The sequence below is a fragment of the Rissa tridactyla genome, chromosome 15, assembly GCF_028500815.1.
Source record: "Rissa tridactyla isolate bRisTri1 chromosome 15, bRisTri1.patW.cur.20221130, whole genome shotgun sequence".
Classification (NCBI taxonomy): Eukaryota; Metazoa; Chordata; class Aves; order Charadriiformes; family Laridae; genus Rissa; species Rissa tridactyla.
In genome coordinates, this window is record NC_071480.1 from 271,224 (window position 1) to 296,715 (window position 25,492).

At 47.0% G+C, this 25,492-nt stretch overlaps 1 protein-coding gene across 1 annotated transcript; it reads left to right on the plus strand.

Moving 5' to 3' along the window:
• The first annotated feature begins 356 nt into the window (after positions 1-356).
• LOC128918071 (E3 ubiquitin-protein ligase RBBP6-like) lies at positions 357-17,151 on the plus strand. Its single transcript, XM_054221949.1, is given in 13 exon segments — positions 357-522; positions 1,408-1,507; positions 2,580-2,616; positions 6,697-6,741; positions 8,874-8,962; positions 9,081-9,177; positions 10,003-10,142; positions 10,413-10,594; positions 11,358-11,461; positions 11,904-12,031; positions 15,740-16,866; positions 16,869-17,012; positions 17,015-17,151. Coding segments are annotated over 13 exon segments (2,496 nt in total).
• The last annotated feature ends 8,341 nt before the right edge of the window (positions 17,152-25,492 follow it).

The window sequence follows — 25,492 nt, forward strand, 5'->3', positions numbered from 1 at the left end:
TGGGGGTGACAGGAGGGACCCCGCAGACTTAGGGGGGCGACAGGACAGTGGCCGGTGACAGGCCGGGGGACAGCAGGTACACCAGCAGCCAGGGGCAGTGACAGCCCTTTTGTCACGATGCGCTGGGTCCCCTGAGGCATGGCAGGGGGGCAGTGGGCCATTGCCCAGTGGCCATAGTGACTGGCCAGGCCTGGCAACACTGTGTGCGAGAGAGGGAGCAGGGCTCAGCCAGCACTGCTTTCCCCGGCCCCTCGGCGGGCCCTTCCCTGCGCTGCCGTGAGCCCAACCCAGCACAGAGGCCGCCACACTTTGCACTGCTGTGGACGCCGTGGCCCCTGGACCACCTGGCCACAAACATGTCGTGCGTCCACTACAAGTTTGCCTCCAAGCTGGCGTACGACAGGGTCATCTTCAGCGGCGTGAACATCTGCCTGCAGGACCTCAAGCGCCAGATCATGGCCCACGAGAAGCTGAAGGGGGCCACCAGCGACTTGCAGATCAGCAACGCCCAGACCGGAGCAGGTGCGTGGGGCGCAGCACGGGGCCTCGGGGACCCCCCGTGGTGGGGGCGGCCTGCGGGAGCCATGCGGGGCTCTCCGCAGGTCGCCCCACATGGCCTGAGTCCACCCGGGGTCCGTGTCATGGGCGTGGGGGGCACCGGCAGGGATGCGGGGCGGGGATGAAACGGGGCGGGAAGCCATGATGAGATTCGGCCGCCACCGGGAGCTGTGACTTGTGCTGGGGGCCTCGCAGAGTAGGTAGAGATGCATTTCAGAAGTCCTGGATTTTCCTCGTAGTGTTGAATAAAATTGTGAAGAGCTTTTGAAAAAGGTTTAATTTGCTTTAAGGGCTTTGCTGCAGAAGGGTCTCTGAATTTGTCTTCGGTTGCTAATGAACTTCCATCCTGACAAATGCCAGCAGGCTGAATGGCTGCCTGGCTGATGTCACTTCTGTAGCGGCTGGGTCTGTGTAAAGCAGAGCCTTAAAACCAGAATGTTAGATGGCAATAAACTGTGATAGGCCCAGTTATTATCACCAGGAGAAAAAATGTTTTGAAATGGGCCAAACACGGAGATTCTGTTATGTCAGTTGGGAAACCGAAAGCAAAGTTTTAGGTGAAAAATTGATGCTCATAAATATATTACCCCACAAAGTATTACTGTAATTTACATAATACCATTTTTACAAAGTGTGTTTCTTTGTTTCCATATGTAATCACAACTCAATGAAGAAGTATCTGCTTCTTGAAAAGTCCTGTTAGTATGTTGAGACGATAACAGCGCGCTGTTACACATAGAATTTTGCATTTATATCTGTAAGAGGATCCTCTGGAGTGCTATGTAATTACAAATTAATATGCATTCTTACAAATTGGCTGATTTTTTTTCTGTGTTTATGTTGTTATAGAATACACAGATGACAATGCCCTGATTGCTAAGAACTCATTGGTAATTGTTAGAAGAATCCCTGTTGGAGGAGTTAAAGCTGCCGGCAAAACATCTGCTGCGTGAGTGTCCATAAAGCATTGACTTCTTTGTTAGGGGTTTCCACGTGTGAACTTTTTAAGTGGATATTAGTTTACAGAGGCATTCCGATTCTATCTCTCTCGTTAAAGCTGCAGTAAGTGTTTGTCGTCGTGGGGCAGATGTTACTGTACCTGTCCTGAAGTAGGCTGACATTTTTAGGCCTGCTGGGAGATGGGGTTCCAACTCCATCAATGGTAACTTTTAAGAGGATCCTACTGGGTTTGTTCTTGGGGTTGGCTCTTCTGAGACCCAAATTGTAGATCCTGTTTCCTCTCTGTGGAGAGATCCCGTATTATATGCGTTTGCTTTTATTGCTTTCATAGGAACGACAGATAGCCATTGTAGTGTAAACTCATAATTTGTTTCCATCTCAGAGGAGATGCCTTCAGGCACTCCCTCGTAATTCTGGACACGGCAGCCTTGTGCTTATAAACATGGCCTTGCTTTGGGGGTGAACTTATGTATTGAAATATGTGTGCTTAGTGCTGCCTTGCCAATGCATCCTCCATTTCTGGCTGGATGGCACCCTCCCCGGGTATTGTCATGCTGCCCCAAAATGAGAGGATAGATGCTGTTGGCATCGAAGGTCAAATAGACACCCGTACGTGGGGATAAGGACAGACCAGCACTGCTGTGCTAATTGGTTGACAATTAACCAGGCAGGTGAGCTTTCTGTTCCTTCAGCTGGACACATGGCAGAAACCACTGGTAGAGGGGCTGATGTTTGGGAATGATGAAAGTGTGCTGTAACGGTGGAGAGGCCTTCAAACATGCGTTACGTGCCTTGTAGTATGTTCTTTGGGGTAAATAAATGAAGAAACCATTGTATGGCCAAATAAATTGTGATCAAGTAGAAACGTGACTTTGGAGGGTTTTATTAGTTGCACTGAGCGTACCAAGAGGGAACAGTTTATGTATGCAAATGAATTCCCATACTCACTAGATTATTTAGAACATAATGTCTTGATGTTCGGGTTTTGTAATCTGTTTTCACTGCTTTATGTTTGGTACAAGTGCTTTATTTTAAGTTCTGATCACCTTTATTTCTTCCAGAAGCGGAACTGAGCCAGTGAGTGGAACATCAAAAGCAGTATGTAAAAACACAATCTCACCCTTTTTTCAACACCTTTAATTCTAAACAAGAAATTCTAAGGAAATTCTAAACAAATAGCCTTGTGTTAATTTTGCAAACATTAACTTCATATATTTTCCAGTAAAACACTGTATATATTGCAATTGCAGTGTATTTAATTCAGCATAGTAAAGACTGAGTAATGCCATCGCTTGCGCAGTTCGAATGTGAATATTGGTATTTGTGCCTCGTAACGCATTGTATTTCATATTGAACACGCTGGGCTATTTCCTGTATGACTTTGTGTTGAACAGGTGATATATGATGGTTTTTAGATCACGCCGGTTCAAGGTTTGCACACTGATGTGCTACATCTGTCTGTCTATAGCTAGCCAATATGTATGCTTGTATGGGGGTGTGGGGTTTTTGTTTCTTGCAATAAAAATTGTTTAGAGAGCTTTGTGTTTTTTCATTTTCACATTGTATCACTTAGCTTCTGTTTTTAAGTACTTTTTTGCCTAATGCTTTTTGAAAATGTTTTCAAAAACGACTGAGAAACCATTATTGCTAAACTTGGTACTGTTTCTTACTTGTGACTCAGGGGCTCAACAAATACCGAACCCAACATATCCCATAGGTTTTGAGGACAGTTCTGATTCCTTTTCATGTCCTTAAATACTTGGGCATTTGTTCCTAAAAACTGTACAATTGAAGTGATACTGTTTGGGCCCCTCTGAGTACCGCAGTGTCTTTAACAGGTTGACGTGAATTTACATATCCTTGCTACAGAAAGTGGTATTCTGAAGTTCTGCATTTATCTTTCCACTTTATCTGATGAAGCAGTTTGTCTCCAAATGAAAATATCTAAACCCCAGTGTACAAATTCTGGCACAAGGTTATAGCCCGGTGCATTTGTGGGTAAAGCTCAATGTGTACCTCAAGGAAACCTCCAAGGGTCCCACCATCCTCAGAGGCAACGCAGAGGGCATCTCCTGTCCCAGCAGGGCTGTCTGCTCTGTAGGAGCTGCCTTGGAACAAATGCCACCAGAAGTACAAGTTCCAGCCCTGCCCGTAGACTGCAGCGACCCCCTTGGTGTCACTGGGACCTGTTGATTGCTTTTCAGAATTGTAGCTGCGTTTCCTCTGGGGTTTTGCCCTTGGGCTTCTGTTCTGGCTGCTCATCTACTAACCCGCAAGAGCTGTTGTGTGGTGAGACGGTAAGGAATGGAGGATGGTGAGGGGTTGGTGGCTCAAAGGCCCAGAAGGTGCCGCCTGGAGCCTGGGCTAGCACTTGTACATGAGGACGGGCTGGGTTTTTCCTTGGCATGTCAGTACATCCAGACTTCTTCGGAAGGACGTGCTGCACTTGCCCCAGCGTCCCAAAGACAGTCTGCAGTGCTCTGGGCAAACCCACTTGTTAAGTGACGGCATGGTTAGGAAGAAGCGCTTAAGACAGGAAGGAAGTCTAATGTGTTGGGATTATTGACTTTGGGGGGTATGTATGTATTGAGCTACCCCTGCTTTAAGGGGGCTTGTCCCCGTCCCCACTGCGCTCCCGTTGCCATGGCCTGTGTTCCAGCTGCAACTGCGGGTGCCTGGCGACGGGCACAACACAGCACTGCTCCCCTGCTCTCCACGCAGCCCTTTTCCCCTGCTCCTGACGCCTCAAACAACAAACCCAGCCCTTCCCTTCTCCCAACACCTCTCTGCGTGTGCTGACATTAAGGAGTTATCATGAAAGCCCTAAAGGAGGGGACACTTATGCTGCCAGAGGTAGGGCCCCACTCCAGGGAGGTGGGCACCCCCACCGCCCGGGCAGGCTGGAGCAGGCACCGTGGGGATGGAGTGGGGTGGGCACCCTGCTCTGGGGAGCTCGGGGGGCTGGGAGCTTGGCTCACCCTCTCCCCCCACCCCTGCAAGGCCAGGGGCTGGGAGAAGCCTTTCTGGGCTGCTCATGCCCTGCTGGGATCGGGCCTCCCTGCACCGGGGGACACATCCCCCGGGGACCCCAGGGTCCCTGGGCTGGTGCCGGAGGGATGCTCGCCGGGAGCAGGCGGGTGCTGCCCGCAGCCTGAGCTGGTGCCTCCGCTGCCCCTTTCCAGGCTGGAGCCCTGGGAGATGATCCCTGCCTGCGGAGCAGCACTGAGCCCAAAGGCTGCCCGCAAAGAGGAAGGAGCTTCTGGGTGCCCAGGCAGGCGCGGGGCCGGGGTCTGCGTGTGGGGGGCTGGGGTCTGTGCCCGGGGTCCCCCTGTGGGGCAGGGAGCAGGGCCACTCACCCCTGGCCGCTCTGGTGCATTTGTGGGTAAAATCCCTGTCACTTTTCTTAACTTCTGCCTGCAGTACAGTTTTGGATCTGGGTGTTCTCAGGGTTGGATGCTGCTGTCATTGCCCAAAGGTTAAGCCTTTCTTTAGTATACCACCACTTTGAATTTACATTGGGAAAAGGGGCAGCATTTTTCTTCAGGTTTGAAAACGCTGTCATTCTGCTGCTAAAATCTAGATCAGTAACCCAGGGAAATACTTGTATTGGACTTGTAATGGTCTAGGTCTGGATTTGGCACTTGGCTTGAATACTGTGTGAAACTGTGTGTTTCAAAATAGTCCTTGTAGTATAAAACTTACTGTGTGGAGCGTTTAATTTTTCATCTTTATTTCTTCACTAGAATGGTGTGAGGCATTACACTAACCCTGGATCACTGGATCTGATCAGTTGGGTTGGAGTTAGTTTAACTGACCCAGTCAAATTTATGTAAGCCACATTTATAGTATTTGATCTGATTCAGATGGGTTTTTATTTCTTGAAAAGCATTATTTTTCTCGTTGCTTGCTAGCATGTGTATAAACACAAGTCACATGCTCATAAATAAAGTTACCATTCTTTTAGCCTCGTGTGTTCCCTGCCATGTCTGCGTTATATTTCTAAGTAGCATCTTACCACCAGCCAACAGAGGTGTCTCAAAAAAGCCACCAAAAAACAAAAGGAGGGAGGGCAGAAGCCTTGCATTGCTCTTTACATGTCCTCTCTCTCACTGTAAATCAGCGCAGCCTCAGGTGCTTCTAGTGTTGGAGACACAATTAGCTTTAGTCTGAAATCTACCTCAGGTCTTGGTCAAAAGTGTGGGGATTTTCTTTTGTTTTGTTTGAAATACACAGGTTTCTGTATGTATTTCAAAGCAGAACCTGGATCTTAGTGTGGTAGGAATAAATCACTGGGAAGTTTGCCAATTATTGTTGTACCGTAGAGCAGGAAACGTAAAATTAGTTAAGACTTTTTGAAAAAGGATGCACAAAAGCTTATTCTTTGGCTATTTCTTCATCGCCTTGCTCTTACGTTAGCTGTCATTGCCCGCTTGCAAATGTGTGCTGCCTCCTGCTGTTACTACAGCCAAAGCGAGGAAGGGGATCCTTTTAGTGTGGCTGTGCCAGTGACTGCAAGGATCTCTGTCGTGGTGAACACCTTCATTTCAGTAATTTGAGCAGCTTATTCTTTTTTATTGGCTGATGGTTTGGATTGCTGTTTTTGTTTGGGCTTGGTGGGGTATGGCAAGCGTGGCATTTTTAACCTTCTTGAGCGGAGGGGCAGAGTTCCTGTTCCAGGGCCGATGTGCCGGTGCTTTATTCTGACAGGCAGCTGTACTCTGTTCCTAGAAGCGTAATCACGTGCTTTTATCAATGATGTGAAATTAACCATTAGTTTACAAACTACACTGAAGGTAAGTTTCCCGCAGTGATGAGTCCTTCTCAAATAAATATTTTTTTAAAAACCTTTTCAGATGAAAATTGACAGCCGCCTTACCTCTTCAACTTTTAAGCAGTTGTGAGCATTTGACAAGGGTCCCTCTCTGAGATATTCGGGAGCAAGCAGCTGATCTCAAGCGGGTTTGATTCATTTAGTTTCTTCTCATTAACCACACGGGCACTCCTAAGCCCTCATAGTTTTGGACTTTGTTTTGTCCAAAGACAAATTACACCGGGTTTGAAACGCCTCTTTCAGTGTCGCTCAGAGGATATAGTGCTGCTCTCAGCCTAGAGTAGAGGTTGACTATCGCTGTGTTTTGATTGTGGAACTTGAATATGTGTCTCATTTTTTGTGAACAGATTGATGACTCTCCTGCACCTCTTTCTCTGGCCCAGCTTGTGAAGGTAAATATATATATATATATATATATAAAAAAAAAATCTTGTCAAATACTTACCCCCTCAAAAAAAAGTGTTTGCTTTATATTTTTAAATCTTATGCTGTGGTCTATAGCTGGATAGCTGTTGTAATGTGAACAAAACTTAAATTTAATTTTTAATAATTTAAAGTATTTATTTTAACTTTAAAATGCATGTGTGTTTCAATACTATCCTGTAAAGAGCAGTTCCCAGTTTGGGCAGAGAGAAGGGGAGTACCTTATCAGCCTCAACATAACGTTGCAGGATTACTCATCTTCAAGACACAAAAAAGAAGCCCTTCAGACGCTGTTTACCATTTTTCACACGTCTCATTAATTTTGCGTTGGAAACTAAAACATTTTTTACAGAAGAATGGAACTGGCTGCAAGTTATGGACATTTCAGGGGGCTTTGCCACAGCCAAAATACTGTAACACGGACACTTGCACGGCTATTTCTCAATTGCCAGTCATTACAGTTACAGATCCATTCTTTGAGAGTTGCACAACTTCATAAATTCACAACACAAAATTTGTCTTGTGAACAACACAGACTAATTTGTTTGCACACCGACTGTGTAAATTCTGAAAACATACCTCATCGTTTATCGGAATATACCAATGTGTATGTGTGGCATATTAGCAGCTGTGACCTCCTGAAACCGTTGTAATACTGTGTTTTGCTCTGGAACTGTTTGCATTTTTTGCTCAACAATGCGTAACTTTGTCTGGGAAAGCTCTAGCGATTGCACCTTGTGAAATCTGTAACCTCACGTGAAGTTTTACTTTAAACTGTGAAAAACTGTCCAAGTGGGGCACATGTTTAAGCTTTTGAGACAATTTAAGTATTTCAGAAAAATACGGCAGCTCAAACCTGTTACTTTCTCTAACCTCTTTAGTGCAGACTGGCTTAGCATGGAGGCAATGTGTTATCAGTCTTCTGGTTTGTTATTACGATGTATTAAATGCTGTATTTCAATTTTGGTCTATTCCTAGTAATGTTTTGTGGGTTTTGGACGTGCTTTGTAAACCGTTTGGGTTCCAACACGTGAGTCAAGCATCTGTAAAGTTTTCTGTAAATGTTAATGGAAATGACTTCAGAGATGTCCATCTGCATTATGTTACTGTTGAGAAAAAACTACATCTAAGAAACAACCAATTAATAAAATGTAGAAACTAGTTTGTTGCTTTTGTCAATGAATGCATATAAAAGCAAACCCATGAGTGGCTGATCTGAAGGATGGGTACCTGAAGGTCCAAATCATTGACAGTTACTCCCTTAGACCCTGCTTGTAACTGCACTTGTGTCTAATAAAAACGTTTTAAGAAATGCTGCTTAAATAAATCCAGCGGGCTTCAGTAATTTGAAGATCTAGTGCTGCACAAGGCTTATATTACAATTTGTATGTTAAAAGGACACAGTCAACTGGAAAAGACCTGCAGGTTTTGCTTACTGTAGTTAAATCACTTAATATGAAGAAGTTAGTAGGGGGAGAACACGCGGTTTGGACTGCCAAGAGCACATGATGGTCAAACTTCTACTGCAAAGAGTCTTTTGTCTTGCTGAGGGATTATAAAAAGCTTGATTCCTTTTAACGCTTCTGTGTCTGGAGCTGAATTTCAGCGAGCAGAAACAGCTTCCCCGACTCTTGAGTTGAGTGTCCTTTTAATGCTGCAAAGTGTAAATAGCGATTATTGCATACATCTTTCTTCATTAAACGTACAGTGGATATCTCCTCCTTCCAATAGTCTGGAGCTTAAAAATCAGTTGAAGAGTACTGCATAGCATAATTTTTTCTACACATGGCTTCAGTCCGCTTGGAAGAAAACTGGAGTGGTTACACAAGTCTTTATGTGAGGTGCAAACAGAATCCAAGGTTTTGAGTGCCCAAGAATGCTCTTTTCCAGGAGGTTAACGGGCACATCAACGTCATGTGGTGGCGTAAGGACTCCCCAGAACATCTTCAGGACAACAGTATTTTCTATAAGCAGCTGTTCTCATGCAGCCCCAGCTAGCATTGTGCTGCTCTTTACAGGATGGGGTGAGTGGTGTCGTCTCTGGCTGTGTGGGCGCAAATGTGTTTCTAACGCGTGTGTCAAATGCTTACCTGTTAAACAGACCGACAATCTGGCTGAAGCCAATGCTTCCGAAGAAGACAAAATAAAAGCTATGATGATACAGTCTTGCCGTGAATACGATCCAATCAAGTAAGTGTCGATAACGTCAAATCTGTTCTTTGAAGATTCTGGAAAAATTGTGGAGATATTTGTTTGAAGAAGAGAGACACATGCATACCTTTTTCTTCTTTTCTCAAAAAACTTTTAGTTACGTGACCAAACCCTGGGATACACCTCCACCATCCTATATACGCTTTCGTTGCGGAAAACCTGGCCACTACATAAAGAACTGCCCAACGAGTGGGGTAAGACTGCGGGGGACTTCTGCTGTGACTTCGCTTTTCATTTTTCACGTGGCAGTTACGTAACAAATACATGAACACTCAGATTAGGAATTCTTTCTCTTGGGGTGAAATACAGGGGTTATAGGGCAATGTTGCAAAACCCTTCAAAATTCAAGGGAAACCTGGAATTTAAAACGTAAAATGTTCTTTTTTCTTGGTCGTAGATATTCAATACGTCCATAGATCTTTCTCTGTGAGCTGTCATGCGTATTTTTATATATTTCAATACTATCGAAAATCTTCCTGGTTTTAACGTTTTTTAATGTCAGTTCTCAGTTTTTAGAATTCCACATAAAAGGAAGGTGTTTCTCTTGACCCCACCAACTGAATATTTGCGTGTTTTAATTACACGAGTCTCTGGTTGAGTATTCATGCCGTGTAATGTTAGTCACCGAATGCATATGCAACCTTCGTACGTATTGACGGTGAACTTAAGTTTCTCCAGTGACTGGTTCAGAGCCCTGAATTGGGCTCTCCCTCTGAATTGCGCTGTGGAGGAGGAGCGGGTTTGTGCCTCTTCTCCGGGTGGATGGTGAGCTAAGCAATACGTAATCCTTGCGGAAGCTGAAGTTAAGCAAAAGAATGTCCACGGAGTTCAAAATGCTGCTCAAGTCTTTGAAACATCCTGGCTATATTCCCGTAGCAAAATAAGTATTTTAGTTGAGTAACCCTTAGGCTAGGTAAAAGGAGAGGACTAAGGGCTTTTGCTGCTTAAATTAATCATCAAAGTGTCATTTTAAGTGTGGGTCTTAAGATGAGCTATGTCTGCATTTCTTTTCTGAACAGGACAAAAATTTTAAGCCTGTTCCCAGAATTAAGAAGAGCACGGGAATTCCAAGCTCTTTCATGACGGAGGTGAAAGATCCCAATACCAAGGGTGCTATGCTCACAAACAGCGGAACATATGCAATACCAATTAATAATGCGTAAGTATGGAACTAATTGGACTGACCAAAAGGTGAAGGAGAGAAACCATGCGTAAATGTCTGAGTGGCAATGCAGCCAAGTTGGCCGGCATCTGTAACCACGAGGGAGGAAGCATTGTCATTGTATGTTAAGCTCAAAATCTGTGATAATTTCTCATATTGAAATAGGGCGGTCCTGCTGTTCATGCCCCTGGAACTCCAGAGCTTGGAAAAGCTTTCCTGTACCCATCGTTAACTTTTTTCTTTTTCCTTCCCCACCCCGCCCTCCAGGGAAGCTTATGCTAGAGGAAAGAAGGAGAAGCCTCCCTTCTTACCAGCGGAGCCGTCCTCCTCCTCCTCCTCCTCCTCCTCAGAAGACCCTATTCCTGATGAGTTGTTATGTCTCATTTGTAAAGAGATAATGACTGATGCAACCGTTATTCCCTGCTGCGGAAACAGTTATTGTGACGAATGTAAGTGTTACTGCCCTGTTTGTTCACTCCAAACACCACATCTGATTTTCTGAAAGCAGAAACAGGAGATGACAAAATTTCTTTGTTACCAGTTCTATTCTATACTTAAGCATCTGCTGAATAGGAAAGGACTCTTCTCGTATAAAGGAAAAAAAAAAAAGACAGAAAGCTTTTTTCCTTTTTTACGTATCTAGTTAAATCCTCTTTACATGCAGAAGGACAAGCATGAGGAGAGTGCATAGCTGCGCAGGTGATTACAGTATTAGATATTGAATACATTTAGGTTTTTTCACAGCCCCTTCTCTCACACAAAATCGTTATGGCCAACTCTGGTTGGCTCAGTACAGCCAACCGTACTGTGGTCTGCCACAAACCGATAGTTAGGCATTTAATCCACATTCTTCTCCACGGGAGAGCTGGTTAAAACCTTCAGAACTCGAGGCTACTGATGTTCTTTTGAGCTGTGTTTTATTCATTAACCTGCAGGGTGGTGACTTCTCACTGTACTAGAGAGTGGAAAAAAGAATAGTCGAAACATCCAGACGCAGCCGTCTTCAAACGCTACATTAGTAAAATACCAAAACTGCACAGTTATTTGCTGCATCCTAGAAGTGTGTTACACTATTGAACATTCATAGCTTCGTGCTCTCAGTTCGAGACCATATTCCCCCATTAATCATATATGTCTTTTTATGATTGATTGGAGCCCCCAGAATTTCCTTACATTGGCTAAACCTACTTTGATGATTCTAATTACGCACAGGCATTAGAACAGCATTGCTGGAATCTGAGGAACACACATGCCCAACGTGTCATCAGACAGACGTTTCCCCTGATGCTTTAATTGCCAACGAGTTCCTACGCAAGGTAACAGGATGACTTTTATGTAAACTGTAAGAAAAGTCTATTTGTAAAAAGCCAAAAGGGAAGAAAATATTAATTTACATCTCCTCAAAACCCGCTAAATTAAACAGGCTATATTTACTTTTCAAATTCATTATCTGTTGTTAGAGAAGCTGACAACTCTTTGGAGACAATGGGGCAAATTCAGGTCGCGCTTTTGTTTAACATGATTGCCTTACTTTCAAATTCGGTGTTAACACTGAAGTATTTTAAACACAGGTACTCTGAGTTACCAGTTGTTACTACCAGTGTTTAAGGCGATGTGTTCGTGTATTTGTATGTTGATTCGTTTTAGGATTGATAGCATTTACGGGATTACACAAGTAATTTTACCCTGTGGAGGCTTTTGTTCATGTATCTACTGAAGTTTCATGTTACCTTGTGGTAAATGTTCTTCTGCCTCTAGGCTGTGAACAACTTCAGCAATGGAACTGGCTACACAAAAGGGCTCCACCAGACCATTCAGCAGCAGCAGCAGCAGCCGCCACCACCTCCACCACCACTCATGACTGTTGCACCTCCTGGACCTTTTCAGTAAGTAAATCTGTAGATCAACATGAATATAAAAGACACCAAGATGCCAAAGTCACATTATTATTCTTCTTGAGCTTCTCCACCAGTGATTTATGTCTCATTAGAGGCAGTTCCAGATAACTGCGGAAGTTCTGTTTTGTGAAAGTCCTCGCTTTGAATGAGGACACTTTGATAAGTTGGAAGTGTGCCTCCTGCAAGAATGTTCTCACAAGTATTGCTTGTTTGGTTCCCTTATCAGTCATTCCGTACAGGCTTACCCGGAGAGAGGAGCGCTTTTTCCCCAGGAGCCCTTTCATTTGAAGTGGCTAGCAATTCCTAAAGAAACCGTTTTGTTATGGCAAACCTTCTTGAGTGCGTTAATTTCTCTTTAGTACTGAGGAAATAATATTTTCATGGAAAGTGTAAAAGCACAATTGTGGGTAAAATAGGCCAAGTGTTTTCACATTACTTCTTTCTGCAGTATTTCTACGATCAATCTTATGATAAGTCAGAGCCATCCTCAGTAACACACAGCGCAGTCAGCAACACATACAGATTGGATAATAAACACTGAACCACTGTAAATGTGAAGTATTTACAAACATGATCGTCTAAGTGTGCAACCCATGAAGTCATAGGAAAATACGTGAAAAACCTGTTCTATTGTTTAGGGCTTACATCCTTTGACTTTGTGCCTTGGATGCAAACAGCCACTCTGTCCACTTTGTGCCTTGGATGCAAACAGCCACTCTGTCCAGAAGAGTGTCAGGCTCAGCCGTACCGCTGAATACAAAGGACTGCAATCCAAAAGAACCTCTAAGGCAGCCCCTGAAGTAGCACAGAAACGTTTCCTAATAGAATTGCAGTGCTTCCGTCTTCCACAACTGAGGCTCTCTCTGGGGGTTAAACGTACTCTAATCCTTTCATGTGCAGCTACCTTAATAAAATATGTTTCCAGTGAGCTTTCTCTTTAACTGCCAGCAGTCCACATGGACTTCTCGACAGCGCTTCATTTGGAATTGGCCAAGTTGACTTCTGTAAACCTCATGAAGATTATTTTGTAAATTTTTTTGTCCATTTACAGTAGTCAGCCTTTTCTCATCTTGGACTTTCCGTTTCAAGTAGCACTTCAAAAGACTGCTTGAACAATAAAAATTTGGGGTTTTTTTGTAGCAATGCCGCTAGCGTTATACCTCCTGCTGCTCTGGTGACTGCTGCTGAACCTTCTGCATCTCCCTCACTGTCAGTCAGCAGTTTGTTGAAAGAGAAGGTAAGTTGTATTTCAACATATGCAGTGATTCTTGCATTTAGTGGAGCTTATTTTCCAACCGTTTGCATTTACTCACAAGGCCTGTCAGGTTCCTGTACGAAGACAACCAGCATTACCGAGTCTTCCGGGCCCCCAAGGACAATCAGTGCCCACGACTGGTACGTGACTATAACTTCAGAATTTCTTTAAAAAATTACCTTCAGATACACTGAATGGGATTTTTCTCTTTTTCCTCTCCCGACTCCAAAAGGTCATCCAACGAGAGCCAGGACACCTCGCTCAGCAGGTGGCAGACCAGGCTGGGAACTGTAAGTATTCCACAGCAATTCAATATATTACTGCTTGTAACGAGGCCATAACACCTAACTTATACAACAGCTGATTTACAATGAAGAAAGTATGCACAGATAGCTGTGGAGAATACAAGTGGTAATTAATTTTTAAATGACTTAATTTGAATTGGCTTTGACAGAGGGAGTCAGTGCTTGCGGTGAGATTATTTAACATAAAAACCCGGTGCATGATTGAAAAGAGGACTCTGAAAAATGAACAGTTTTTTAGGATGCTATAGTTCCATATAAAAATGAAATAGAATCAAAGGATCGGATGGAAAGCCACCCTTTTGATTGCTGGCTGAACGGAGCTGAAAAAATTGATTTCCCAATAGAAACCAGACTCCAACATTCTGGGTTTTTTTTTGACAACTTAGTTGATACTGATTGAGCACATGATTGGAAAAGTCAGTGCTGTTATTTTCTGACAATTTTGAATTTCTTCAATGTAGTCATGTCCAATAGCCAAGCTGCTTTCTCTCAGATGGAGAGAGAGGAGCCCGTCTTATCTATTATCACAGTGTCAAGCTAGTCCTTCCTTTTGGTATAAATTTGTTCTAGGTAGATTGTAAGGGTGCATCGTGTTTATAAAATCTTAGGATAAATAAATAACAGAAACCAGGATCCATCCCCCAGACTGTCTGAAATCTTAATTCAGTAAGCAAGAAAATAATAATTCAGGGACAAGAACAGGCCAAATACGTCATCAACAACATGGGAAGTATTACGTGTATCAAGGAGTGGCAGAGGAGCGGTGGACACTCAGCACATGGGAGATGGGAGTCTCTTTTAAGCACGGGCAGCCTCCACGCACAGTCGCAAAGCTGAGTATCAGGAGAGAAGACTGAGGGACCTGCCGGGAGTGAGGATGTGGAGGGCAAGTATGAAGATCAAGAAATGACTGTAGTCTCAAATGAACAGAAAGCAGGGAGAAAAATGCTTAAGTTGAGAACAAGAAGTGCTTGCCACCATGCTCCCACTTCGTTCTCTTAGCGCTTTAAAATCAGGGCAGAGTATTACAAATGGTGACACGCATCTTGGGGTTTCTTTAGAAGTTCAAATCGAGGACACCCACACTGTGAATGCACCCAAAGGAGGATTCAAGCCCCAACACTACCAGCATCAACACCAGTCTTTGTGCCTGTGCCTCCACCTCCCTTGTATCCTCCACCACTGGAAACTGGTGGCTTTGGCTAGTATTTTGTTGACACTGTTAAACTTTTCTTAGGAATTGAAAGATACGACTTGCGTGTAAGGAAACCTTGAATGGGTGAAGGACTTTGAGGGGAGGAATGATGCTAATGAACACACGTGGAATAATGTGAAATGGTTCTTTAAAAAATAATAAAAGCAAACCTTGTGAAGAAAAAGATCAGGGTAGCTGACATCTTCTATCCCCAAAAATCACGTGGGCAGGAGTCTGAACAGCTCTATTAGTAACGCTGCCGGTATCTTTCCTAGAGTAATGGCAATGGGTCATAGACCTAGAGGCTGAGTTCAGAAGCCGTCACTATCCTTGGTTAGAGCTATTATGTGCAAAATTTTGCTAGGACATCTGGCTATAAGTGCCCTGTATGTAGGATTGCCATACAATCCGTATTTTGCATCTTGTACAAATTGCCAAATAAGTAGTGAAGTTAAATCGACTAAGCAAGCATTTTAAAATTGAGCTTTACTGTCTTCTTGATAGTGCACTGTAGCCATTAAGACTTGCTCTTTTTGCATCTTACTGCACCAAAAAGGATTTGCACTGCGTGTCGTGGCTGAGTAGTGAAACACGTGTGCGTTCACGCACCAGCAGAAGCCAGTATACGCCACCTTCAATCAATCCATAGCTGTGGTAGTTCATGTGACAGAAATGGTGGATATAAACTTACCCTTCCTCTATGCTTTTGCGCTATCAAAGCAGCAGGTGTTCTCTCTTGTAAGCAGAAAGTTTTACATGTTATCAGAGTCTTCAATCGGCAGTAGCGTTATGTCAGCAGCTGAACGCAGCTTTGACATAAGCATATGGAGAGGGGGAAAAAAAAACACAAACAAGTAATTTTGGGAGGAAAAAAAAAAACGGGAGAGTGACTGTTTTGAATTAACTTAATTTACGGTTTTTGTGTTGTTTTTTTTCCTAAGGTCTAAGTCTCCCTCTAGCGCTTCATTTTCCTCCAGGAGTTCGTATACCCACTCCAAGTCAAGATCAGGTTCTTCCCGCCCTTGCTCCAACTCTCGATCATTTAGTCGTTCCTGTTCTCGTTCCTTCTCGCGATCACCACCCTATCCAAGAAGAGGCAAAGAGAAGAGTCGTAACTATCGCTCTAGGTCAAGGTCACACGGTGATCGCCATTCAAAGTCACGGTCACCCCCATACAGAAGACACCATCCACCGTCAAGGTCTCCAGCGTTTAGAGGCCGGTCTCCCACTAAATGGACTATACCTCAAGGGGATGGAGAAAAGCAGTACTTTAACAGATACAGAGAAGTTCCCCCGTATAATATGAAAGCTTACCATGGCAGATCTGTTGACCTCAGAGATCCATTTGAAAAGGAGAGACCCAGAGAATGGGAAAGGAACTATAGAGAATGGTACGAAAAGTTTTACAAGGGCTTTGCTGTTGGCGCTCAACCTCGACCACCAGTAAATAGAGAGAACACTTCTCCAGATAGGTTTGGTCCACCTGGGACTGGACGAGAGAATTTGCCATACGCTCGGGGACGCAGGGAAGACTATCCTGGTGGGCAAAGCCACAGAAGTCGTAATAGAGATGGAAATGACCCTGAAAAACCTTCTGGAAGAGAGCGCCATGGCATGAAAGATCCACCAAAACCAAATGAGAAGGACATGGAATATCCACTGGAAGATGGCAAAGGAAATGAATGTAAAAAACACCGGAAGAGAAGAAAAGGGGATGAGAATAAAGGATTTCCCAATGCTGAGTTTTTAGAAGGTGCAAGAAAACACAGAGAGCCAGTAACAGCAGAAGACATTAAAACAGACTCTCTGTTCACGCTCCCAAGCAGAGATGATGCCACCCCTGTGCGAGATGAGCCTATGGAAGCAGATTCTATTGCTTTCCAATTGGTGTCTGAAAAGGAGAAAGAAGAGAAGGACAAGGCGAAGATGAAAGTAGAAGTGGCGGTGCCTCCCAAGAAAGACAAAAAAGCTAAAGGTTCCCAAGGGAAGGTGGACACCGATCGTGAAGAATCTCTCAGTATTTCACAGGAACCTCCTGTGAAAAAAGTGAAGGAGGAGTTGCCAAAGACAATGAGAAGGCTCTTGTTACCCCATGGAAAGTTCACCCAAAAGTGACAAAAGATCACCCAGAAACCAGGCCAGCCAAGGAGGAAAAGGCCAAGAAAGACCATCCAAAAGAAACCAAGTCGGACAAGCCCTCCAGCAAAGAGCATAAGTCAAAAAACCTGCTGAAAAAAGCAAACCTTCTGATGCAAAACCTGAAAAAAGAAAAAGAAAAGTAGATAAAATTTTTGATAAGGAACATTACTGTGTTTTGTCATTAAGACCACGGAGCTGTATAATAATGACGTAACAGCCCCTGCTGAAGACGTCTGTTGAAGTACTGTGTCTGCAAAAGATGAGGACGCTGCAGAAAAAAATCCTAAAGAACCAAAAGACAAGGCTGTTGCTAAGGCAAAAGAGGATACAGCGGCAACCTCCTGCAGTTGACCAGCCTGATGCAAGCCAAAGCCAAAGTCAAAGCGGTCCTAGCGTTAGCCGCAGCCACAGTCAAAGCCCTTCTGAGAGTTGGACTCAAAGCCACAGCGGCAGTGCCAGCTCAGGAGAGAGTCAAGACAGCAAGAAAAAGAAAAGGAAAAAAGAGAATAAAAAGCACAAGAAGCATAAGAAACACAAGCAGCGTAAGAAACACATTGGAAACGAAACAGAATTCGCAGAGAGCCAAAAACACAAACACAAGAAGAAAAAAATCGAAGAAGAGCGAAGAGAAGGATGACCAAAAAGTGAAATCTGTCACTACATGGAATGACAGCTAATGAAAAAATGACTGAATTCTTAAGTCTGTATCAAATTTTGTTAAAATGTAAACGAATTCAGGCATGGCAAATAATGGCATGGAGGAGACTGTGCTGCCCTTAAAATATTGCAGCTGGATTTTTACTTCAGAGCTTTATAGAAGTGAACATTTTGTACAGAACCGTGAGTTGTGACATGCAACGTGAAAGGTTTTGCTGGGGCATCTTAGTTTTAACGACCGTTCATTAGTTTGGGTGGAGTTTCAGGTACTGTGAACATTTTCATGGTTGAGTGTATGTTTTTTAATTGCCTGTCAGAAGCAGCTGTTATAACTGATTATAAAATATCAGCAGAATGAATTATAGAATACACAGAACCCTGTTACATCACTTTTTGATTACAATAAAATGTTTTCAGTAAACTGTCCAACGTGATGAGATTTCCAGTGACAGCGGGACATTTGCCGAGAAAAGACTAGTGACAGAAAAACGGCAGCAGTAAAAGCTTGCTGGTAGCTAACATGTGTGAAAAATAACATAGCAACGCGTTTAGTTTTGAAAAGACTGGTAGGACTTTAAATCTTTTGAACTGATACAACGTGGGGAGGTATTGCCAAGAGGTGCACGTTGTTCACGTGCCAAGTGGACTTGATTTTATATTGTAAAAGGTAGCATATGGCCCCAAACACACAGCCAGTATTAACAGCTGGGACTATTTTAAAATAGCGTTATGTATGAAGCTGTCACATTTCAACATTGTTCCAGTTTGTTTAGAAAGCTGTTGTCGTTTGCCAGCAAACATTTACACACATGCTTTAAGATGTCCTGTAATCTGTATTTCCTCTCATAACTCTGCTGATCCCCAAGATGCTTGTGCTTTTTAAACAGAACCTTTAGTAACAGTATTTTCACATGGTGGTGCCACGGCACAGAACTAACCCATTAATAGTGGGGTTCAGCAGATGAGTTTGGCATAAGAAGAAAGGCCACTAGAAAGTCAGGCTTCTGCTTTAAACTGCTTTGAACAGTGACAATCTAGAAGGCATAAATTTAATTAAATGTAATTGCATGGAAGTAAAATTTTGGACGTTTCTTTATGGCATAGCTCCATAAAACCAGGCAGAATCCCATATTTTTATACGACCTTGTGCCGAAAAAGCTGTAGTCAAAGCCTGCCAAGCTCAGGTAAACTCTCCTCTCTTTTCAGAGCGCTATAACAGCATTACTGTGATTTTTCAGTCTCCTGCAAATTTAGTTTACTCTGCATATGGAGTTTCTATGATTACTTTTTTCCAGGTTTTTTGAGCTGAAGAACACCTGGCATGCAGTTATGCTCAGGCCTGAGTAGGTAATTTCTACTACATGCATGTTTAGAAGTCTCCTGACCGAATTTCTGAAGATTTTAGGCAGTGCCAACAGTAGTGTGAAGGGAGGTATCCAAACAGGGTGCTCTGGGTGAGGGTAAATGCTGGAACACATGCGGCAAAATACAGTTCAGGTGGTGAAACCGCAGTGAAGGAAAGCATGCTTACAGAGCAAAATCAGTTTGGACTGTTGTTCAGACATAAGAAACAGATGTTGACTCAGTGACTAAATTTAGTATGTTCCTTCTGGAACAATACTGCTTGGTCATCTTCTAGAGGTTAAGTGTGGTCCGTTCCATGGAAATGATCACAGATCCCACGGTCTGTCTTCAGAGAACCCCTGGACCAAGATACCTCATCTCCCCTCTTCAGGTGGGGCAGAATGCGTCTGAACGGTTTGAACACACTGACACGCGGCAACTCTTAAGCTGGAAAAGCTCAGGCAGGGACGTAGGTGGTTTGAAAATCTAAGTGGAAATGACCAAACACAAAGCTACTCTAAAGTGGGTGACAGACTCATAGGTTATCATCCACAGCTCTGAAAAAAAGAACTGTGTGAAGAAGACAAAGGCGTAAGGCACAGGATAATGTGGTGCACGGGTAGAGATAAAATCAGGAAAACTAGGACACAAAATGAATTTTAGTTAGAGCCCCTAGTAATTGGTTTGCATTTTAAAAGTGAAGGCCAGGAAAGAAAAGCTTATATCCATTGCTTAATGAGAGAGAAGAAATAACGGTTGAAACAGTAGTAGCAAATACATTTTTCCTTAGTCTTCACCAGAAAAGGTTGATTGTAATCAGCTTCAGGGAAATTTAGGTCAGTAAAATACCAGGATCATGGGCTAGAGAAAAGAGTATGTTAAACAATGTTTCGGAGAAAACAACTGCTTGACTAGTAAGGGTACGAGCAAAAGGCCTTTTTTAAACTGAGGGATGGTGTTACAGCTCTGACGACTGAAGAGCAAACCTTGTACCTACCTTCAAAGGGGAAAAGAATTGGAGTGTGCTTACATACTTCTTGTAATATCACTCCAAATTTGGCCAATTATTTTATAGTGTATAAACACACAGGAGATAATAGGAGGAGGAACAGTCATGCTCAAACTGAAGAACAAGAGTCAGACCCGGCCCTGTCTCTGCAACCTCTGGCTGTGAGAGCACAGTGTGGGAACCTGAGCACTGCCGCAGATGAGAACAACGTGTGTTTACATATTTGTTGGAGTCCTCTGCACAAGAAGGACATGGACCTGTTGGAACGGGTCCAGAGGAGGGCCATGAAGATGCTCAGAGGGCTGGAGCACCTCTGCTGTGAGGGCAGGATGAGAGAGCCAGGGTTGTTCTGCCTGGAGACGAGAAGGTGCCGGGGAGACCTTAGAGCCACCTTCCAGTCCCTAAAGGGGGCCTACAGGAAAGGTGGGGAGGGACCCTTGGTCAGGGAGTGGAACCATAGGACGACAAGAGCCATCAGTGAACAAGGCACACTGTTTCTCATTACCTGAGAGTTCGTCATATGGTAGGGCTTCCTCAGCACGAAACACCACTTCCTCTGGGGGCATTCCGGAGTCTTTGCCTTCAGGCCAGTTTGTGATCACTTCTACAATTCCTGGACACTTTGGGTTTCCTATTTGAGCTCACTGTGTGATTAAGGCAACCCACTTACTCCAGGCAGCACTGGGGGCATGATGAATAGAAGGAACTTTGCCTTTGAACATCCAGCCCAGTAGTGGCCATCGGGGCACCAGGAGGAGCTGTGCTTCAGTACCAATTCCCTCTGAAGCAGCTCCAACTCCTTCACATGCTGCCCGAATTTCTTTCTCAGTTGGAGTATGGCTGGCCTCAGAGCCTTTGTATCCTCGACCTCAGTATCCTAGGGGTCAACCTCGAGCCTCCCCTGGTGCCTCCCCTGGAGTCTAATTACTCTTTTTTCCAGCACCCATTTGTTTGGGGGTTTTGTTTTAAAACCTCAGTGAGCTCTGATGTGGGAATAGCAAACCGTCCCCTCCTCATCTTTAGAAAGAATGGTACATTGAAGGAAAACTGTTCATATAAGCTCTAAATGACATGTTTCCACTGTCAAAGGTTATAACACTTTTTAATATCTTCGCCATCCTCATCTTCTTTCTCTTCACTTTCTTCTGATGGCACTATGACTACCATACCTCAACACAGTATTCACGCAAATCATATGTCGGAAAGTAATGGAAGACTGGTGGGGAGGACTGCAAATACGCTCAAGTGACTCACACTTGGGGTGCGAGAAGGAGGAGGAGGACACATCCCCATGTCTGTGGGAGAACACAGGTCACCTGAGGAAGTGGGTTTTGAGTGCACTTAGGGGACATTGGCCAATGTGTTGTGGGGCCAAGTGGGCTATGTCCAGCCACAGGTCATACACCTACCCCACTCTGTGTTCACCGAGGGGGAGCCTGGGGGCTGTATTTGCCGTTTTTGTGTGTGTGTGTGTGTGTGTGTATGTGTCCCAGTTTCCTCCCCACCCCAAACTGTGCCTCCCATCCCCTCAGTTTCCCCCAACACCACACCATAATCCAGGAGGAAGAGGTGCTGCGTCCTCCCCCTCCCCAACACCCTTCAGGCCACTGCAGGGTCACTTGTGCTGCGGGGAGGGGATGTGATGGTGGGCGGACCCACAGCAAGCATCACTCCAACCCATCCTCCCCCACCCCACCACCATCCCAGCGGCCTCAGCCTCACCTCCTCATCACTGTTGGGTGGGCGCCAGTGGCGATGGCAGCCAGAAGCCCCGGGGCCCATGGCTGCCATTCAGCGGCATGGCCAGGGCATCCTGACTCTCTGGGGCGCGGTGGCTCCCTCGGAGATGGGGCGTTCCATAAGACGGGAGCGACTGAGGGGAGGAAGGGCCAGGAGGGGGGGAAGAGGGGCCTCAGGCCTGGGCTGGGGGCTGCTGGGCCTCGGGCAGGCCTCACGGGCGCCATGGCGAAGGTGGGCCTGGCCACCAGCAGAGCCCGCCTTCTTCCCCCCTGGATCTCTGCTCTCATAGGTCGGGAGCGCTGTCAGTCTCCTCCCCTGAGGTGCTACTGCTGCTGATTGGCCCCAGGTGGGCAGGCTGCTGGGCTGCAGTGCCCGCCCTTCATGTCTGATTGGCCATCTGGGCTGTCACTCTGCCCTAGTTTCAGGCCCACCCTCCCCTGAGGTGATGCTCTCTCTTATTGGCTGCCTGAGGCGTTGCTCCCCTCCCACCCTGCCCTCTGGGGATGTTTCCTCTGATTGGCTGCCTGCTTCCAGTCAATCACATGCCTTGCCCCGCCTCCCCTGAGGCCATTGGCTGTCCCGGGCCCCTGCCTCCCCTCCTGGGCGGGCGCTGCCAGGCGACCGGCTCCACCTTCAGGGGTTGGACACGCCCCAGGGCCTGTGGGCCCTGAGGAAAGGCCGTGGGGCATCGAAGACAGGTTGGGGCCCTCAACGTGAGGATTTCGGCCGAGGACAGGAGGCTTTGGGCACGCAAAGGGTGGGCTAGATGCAAACAGTGGCGCTTTGGACCCTGAAAACAAGGGGGACCGACCTCTTGGTTCCGGCCTGAGCGGGCTTTGGTGTCCAGGAACTGCCCGCAAGACACTACCTCTCCTGTCCAGAGGGAGCAGCATGAGGGGTGGAGCCCGAAGGCATGGGCCGAATGGGCTCCGTGGGCGTTTTGTGGACTTTTTATGGACATTTTACAGTGGTGCTCCGTTGACTGAGGGAGTGCTGCCTGTGCATCCTGTCAAAAGGGTGGGAAGGGGAGCGGTGGCTCCTGAGGATGCACTGGGTGGTGCGGGACCTGGGCCTGACGTTCGTGGTGTGGAGTGAGGGGTGGAGAAAGGACTGCCGTGGTTTGACGCCGGCCGGTAACTGAGCACCAGACAGGCGCTCCCTCACTGCCCACAGCGGGACGGGGGAGAGAATCGGAGGGGTGAAAAGTGAGACAGCTGGTGGGTTGAGGTAAAAACCATTTCATGATTGGAACAACAGGATAGTAAGAGTAACAATAAATTGTGATGAATAAGAAAATAACACAAAGGGAGAACTAAACCCCGAGACAGACAAGCAATGCAAAGGAAAGCACTTGCTTACCACCAACCAACTGATGCTCAGCCAGTCCCCGAGCAGCAGCCCCCTGCCAGCCTCCCCCCAGGTTTGTCACTGAGCACGACATCATACGGCACGGAATGTCCCTTTGGTCAGCTGGGGTCAGCTGTCCCAGCTGTGTCCCCTCCTAATGCCCTGTGCACCCCCAGCCTGCTCGCTGGTGGGGGGGGCTGAGAAGCAGAAAGGGCTTTGATGCTGCGTAAGCACTGCTCAGCTCAGCCATCCTTGCGTGATCAACACTGTTTCCATCACGAATCCAAACCATCGCCCCATACGAGCTACTATGAAGAAAATTAACTCCATCCCAGCCAACACCCACACAGCTCCACAGAACAAGAGAGGATTTGGACGCCGGGAGAAATGATGACTCGCCAGCTTTGCGGAGCTTGGATGCCTTGCCGTGCCCTGAGATGTTTCAGGAGGGGCAGGTTGGGCTAAAGCCTCTCTCCTCTTCCTTCCAGGCTTTGTGGTCTAGCGGCACAGCTGGGGCTTAGTTGCCAGGACAGCCTGGGTCCGCGGGTGCTGTCCTGCAGGCAGCAGCAGAGGCCAGGAGGGACACTGTCTGCTCGGCCCGCTCAGGGTGGTCCCCATGGGAAGGACACCATGGGACGGGGCTTGTTATTCCAGCTTTATTAAAAACAAAGAATTATTCAAATCTATGGCCCTTTTCCAGAGGATTCTTTCACTTCTCCATGGCTCAGATGAGCCAGCAGCACAGCCACCGCAGGCTCCATCCTCGTGTTCTCACGGGTTTTGTCAGGTTAAACACGGTCTGAGCTGCCAGGGAGCTGATCGAGCGCTCGCTGTCTCTCCTCAAGGGCAAGAGGGCTGCAAGAGAAGGAAGCAGAACAGACATGAACCCCCACTGCGTGCAGAGACCTCCTCCATCCAGACCATGCCAGTCCCACTCATCTCTTTCCCTGGCCAGGAGGAGCAGGTGAGACAAACAGACCAGCTGGAAGCTGTTGCTGAGGAATGCCCCATGTGGCCCTGACGTGTTCCTCTTGCCCCTGAAGCAGCTCCCTGGAGCAGGGTTAGGCATGGCAGCACCCTGCCCAGGCTCTGTCCCCTGCCCCACCAGCCCAGCACTGCCCCTACTCACCGTTGCAGACATTCAACACTTTGGTCTGACTTAGGTTCCTCAGGTGCTGCACGGCAAGCCCTAGGCACAGAATTCGCGTCAGAGCTCTGCTCCCCAGCACACGCCTGGCAGCACGGCCCCTGGCCCTGCCAGCTCGGGGCTGCACGCCCTCCTGCCCCTCAGCAGGGCTGAGCCCAGGGAATGGCAGCACCCAAGGGCAGTGGGACTGAGCAAGGCTCCCAGCGAGCCCACCTGTGTGGTGGGCCCTGCAGAGGGCAGCCAGGGCTCTGGCACTGCAGGGCTGCCCCTCACTGCCAGTGCAGCATTGGGGACAGGGGCCTGGCTGCGAAAAGAGGGACGCTGGGGGACGTGGCTCACCGATGAACCTGACAGCCGCCTCTCGCAAGGTGGCCTGAGTGTTGTGCAGGTACAGCAGGCTCTGAAACAGATAGTCTTCCGCCCTGCTCCTGTCATGCACTAACTGGAGAGAGCACAAGGGAACGGGGCTGGCACAGACCCTCCTCAGCCATCTAGACTAGCCCCTCCTACCAGCCCTTCCCTCCCGGCGCTTCCCGTCTCCCAGCCAGGAGCCCTGTGGGGCTGAGGTCCAGAGGGAGCTGCAGGCAGAGGGGGCCCGAGGACGGCGAGACTCCTCTGTCCCACTGCCAGGGCCCAGATGGGCCGGGGTCTCCTTCAGCACCCCGGGGGCAGGGAGGGGAGAGGGGCCTGGAGAAGAGCCCTTGGGGGCTCCGTGCTTGAGGGCAGGGAAGGAGAATGCAGCTGCAGGCTGTGTGCTCCGGGCGGGAGCAGAGGCAGAGTTGCACAGCGGCCCACGGGCACCTGGAGCAGCCCTTGTCCACCCGGCCCTGGGGCTTGGGACTTGTCCTCACCAAGGACTCTCCGATTAGGTGCGTCTGGTTTGTCTCGGCCAGGTGGCTGAGCCTCCTCCACCCCAGGAACTCGGCACAGGTGAGGAGGGTGTCCCCAGAGGCCTGCAGAGAAGCGGAGGATGGGAGATGGCACCAGAGCCCAGGGAAGGAGAGCTGGCATCCTCCTCCTCTTGGCCAGGCTCCGAGCCTCTCCCAGACCCTTATGGGAAGAGGCAGCGGGGGACCGAGGCTGAACTGGCTTCAGTGCCCAGGGCAGGGACACGGGGCAGCCACCACCTCGGGTGTCTCATGCTGCCGGCCAGGGCAGGGTGCCAGCCCCACCAGGGCTGGGGGCAAAGTGAAGGGCAAAGGAGCTGTGGGCCCTGGGCTGTAGGCAGGGAGGGCGGGAGTGCCAGAGACAGCGGGGCAGGACAGGGCCAGCAGCACCTCCCACGGGCATCCCCCAGCAGGACACTTGGCT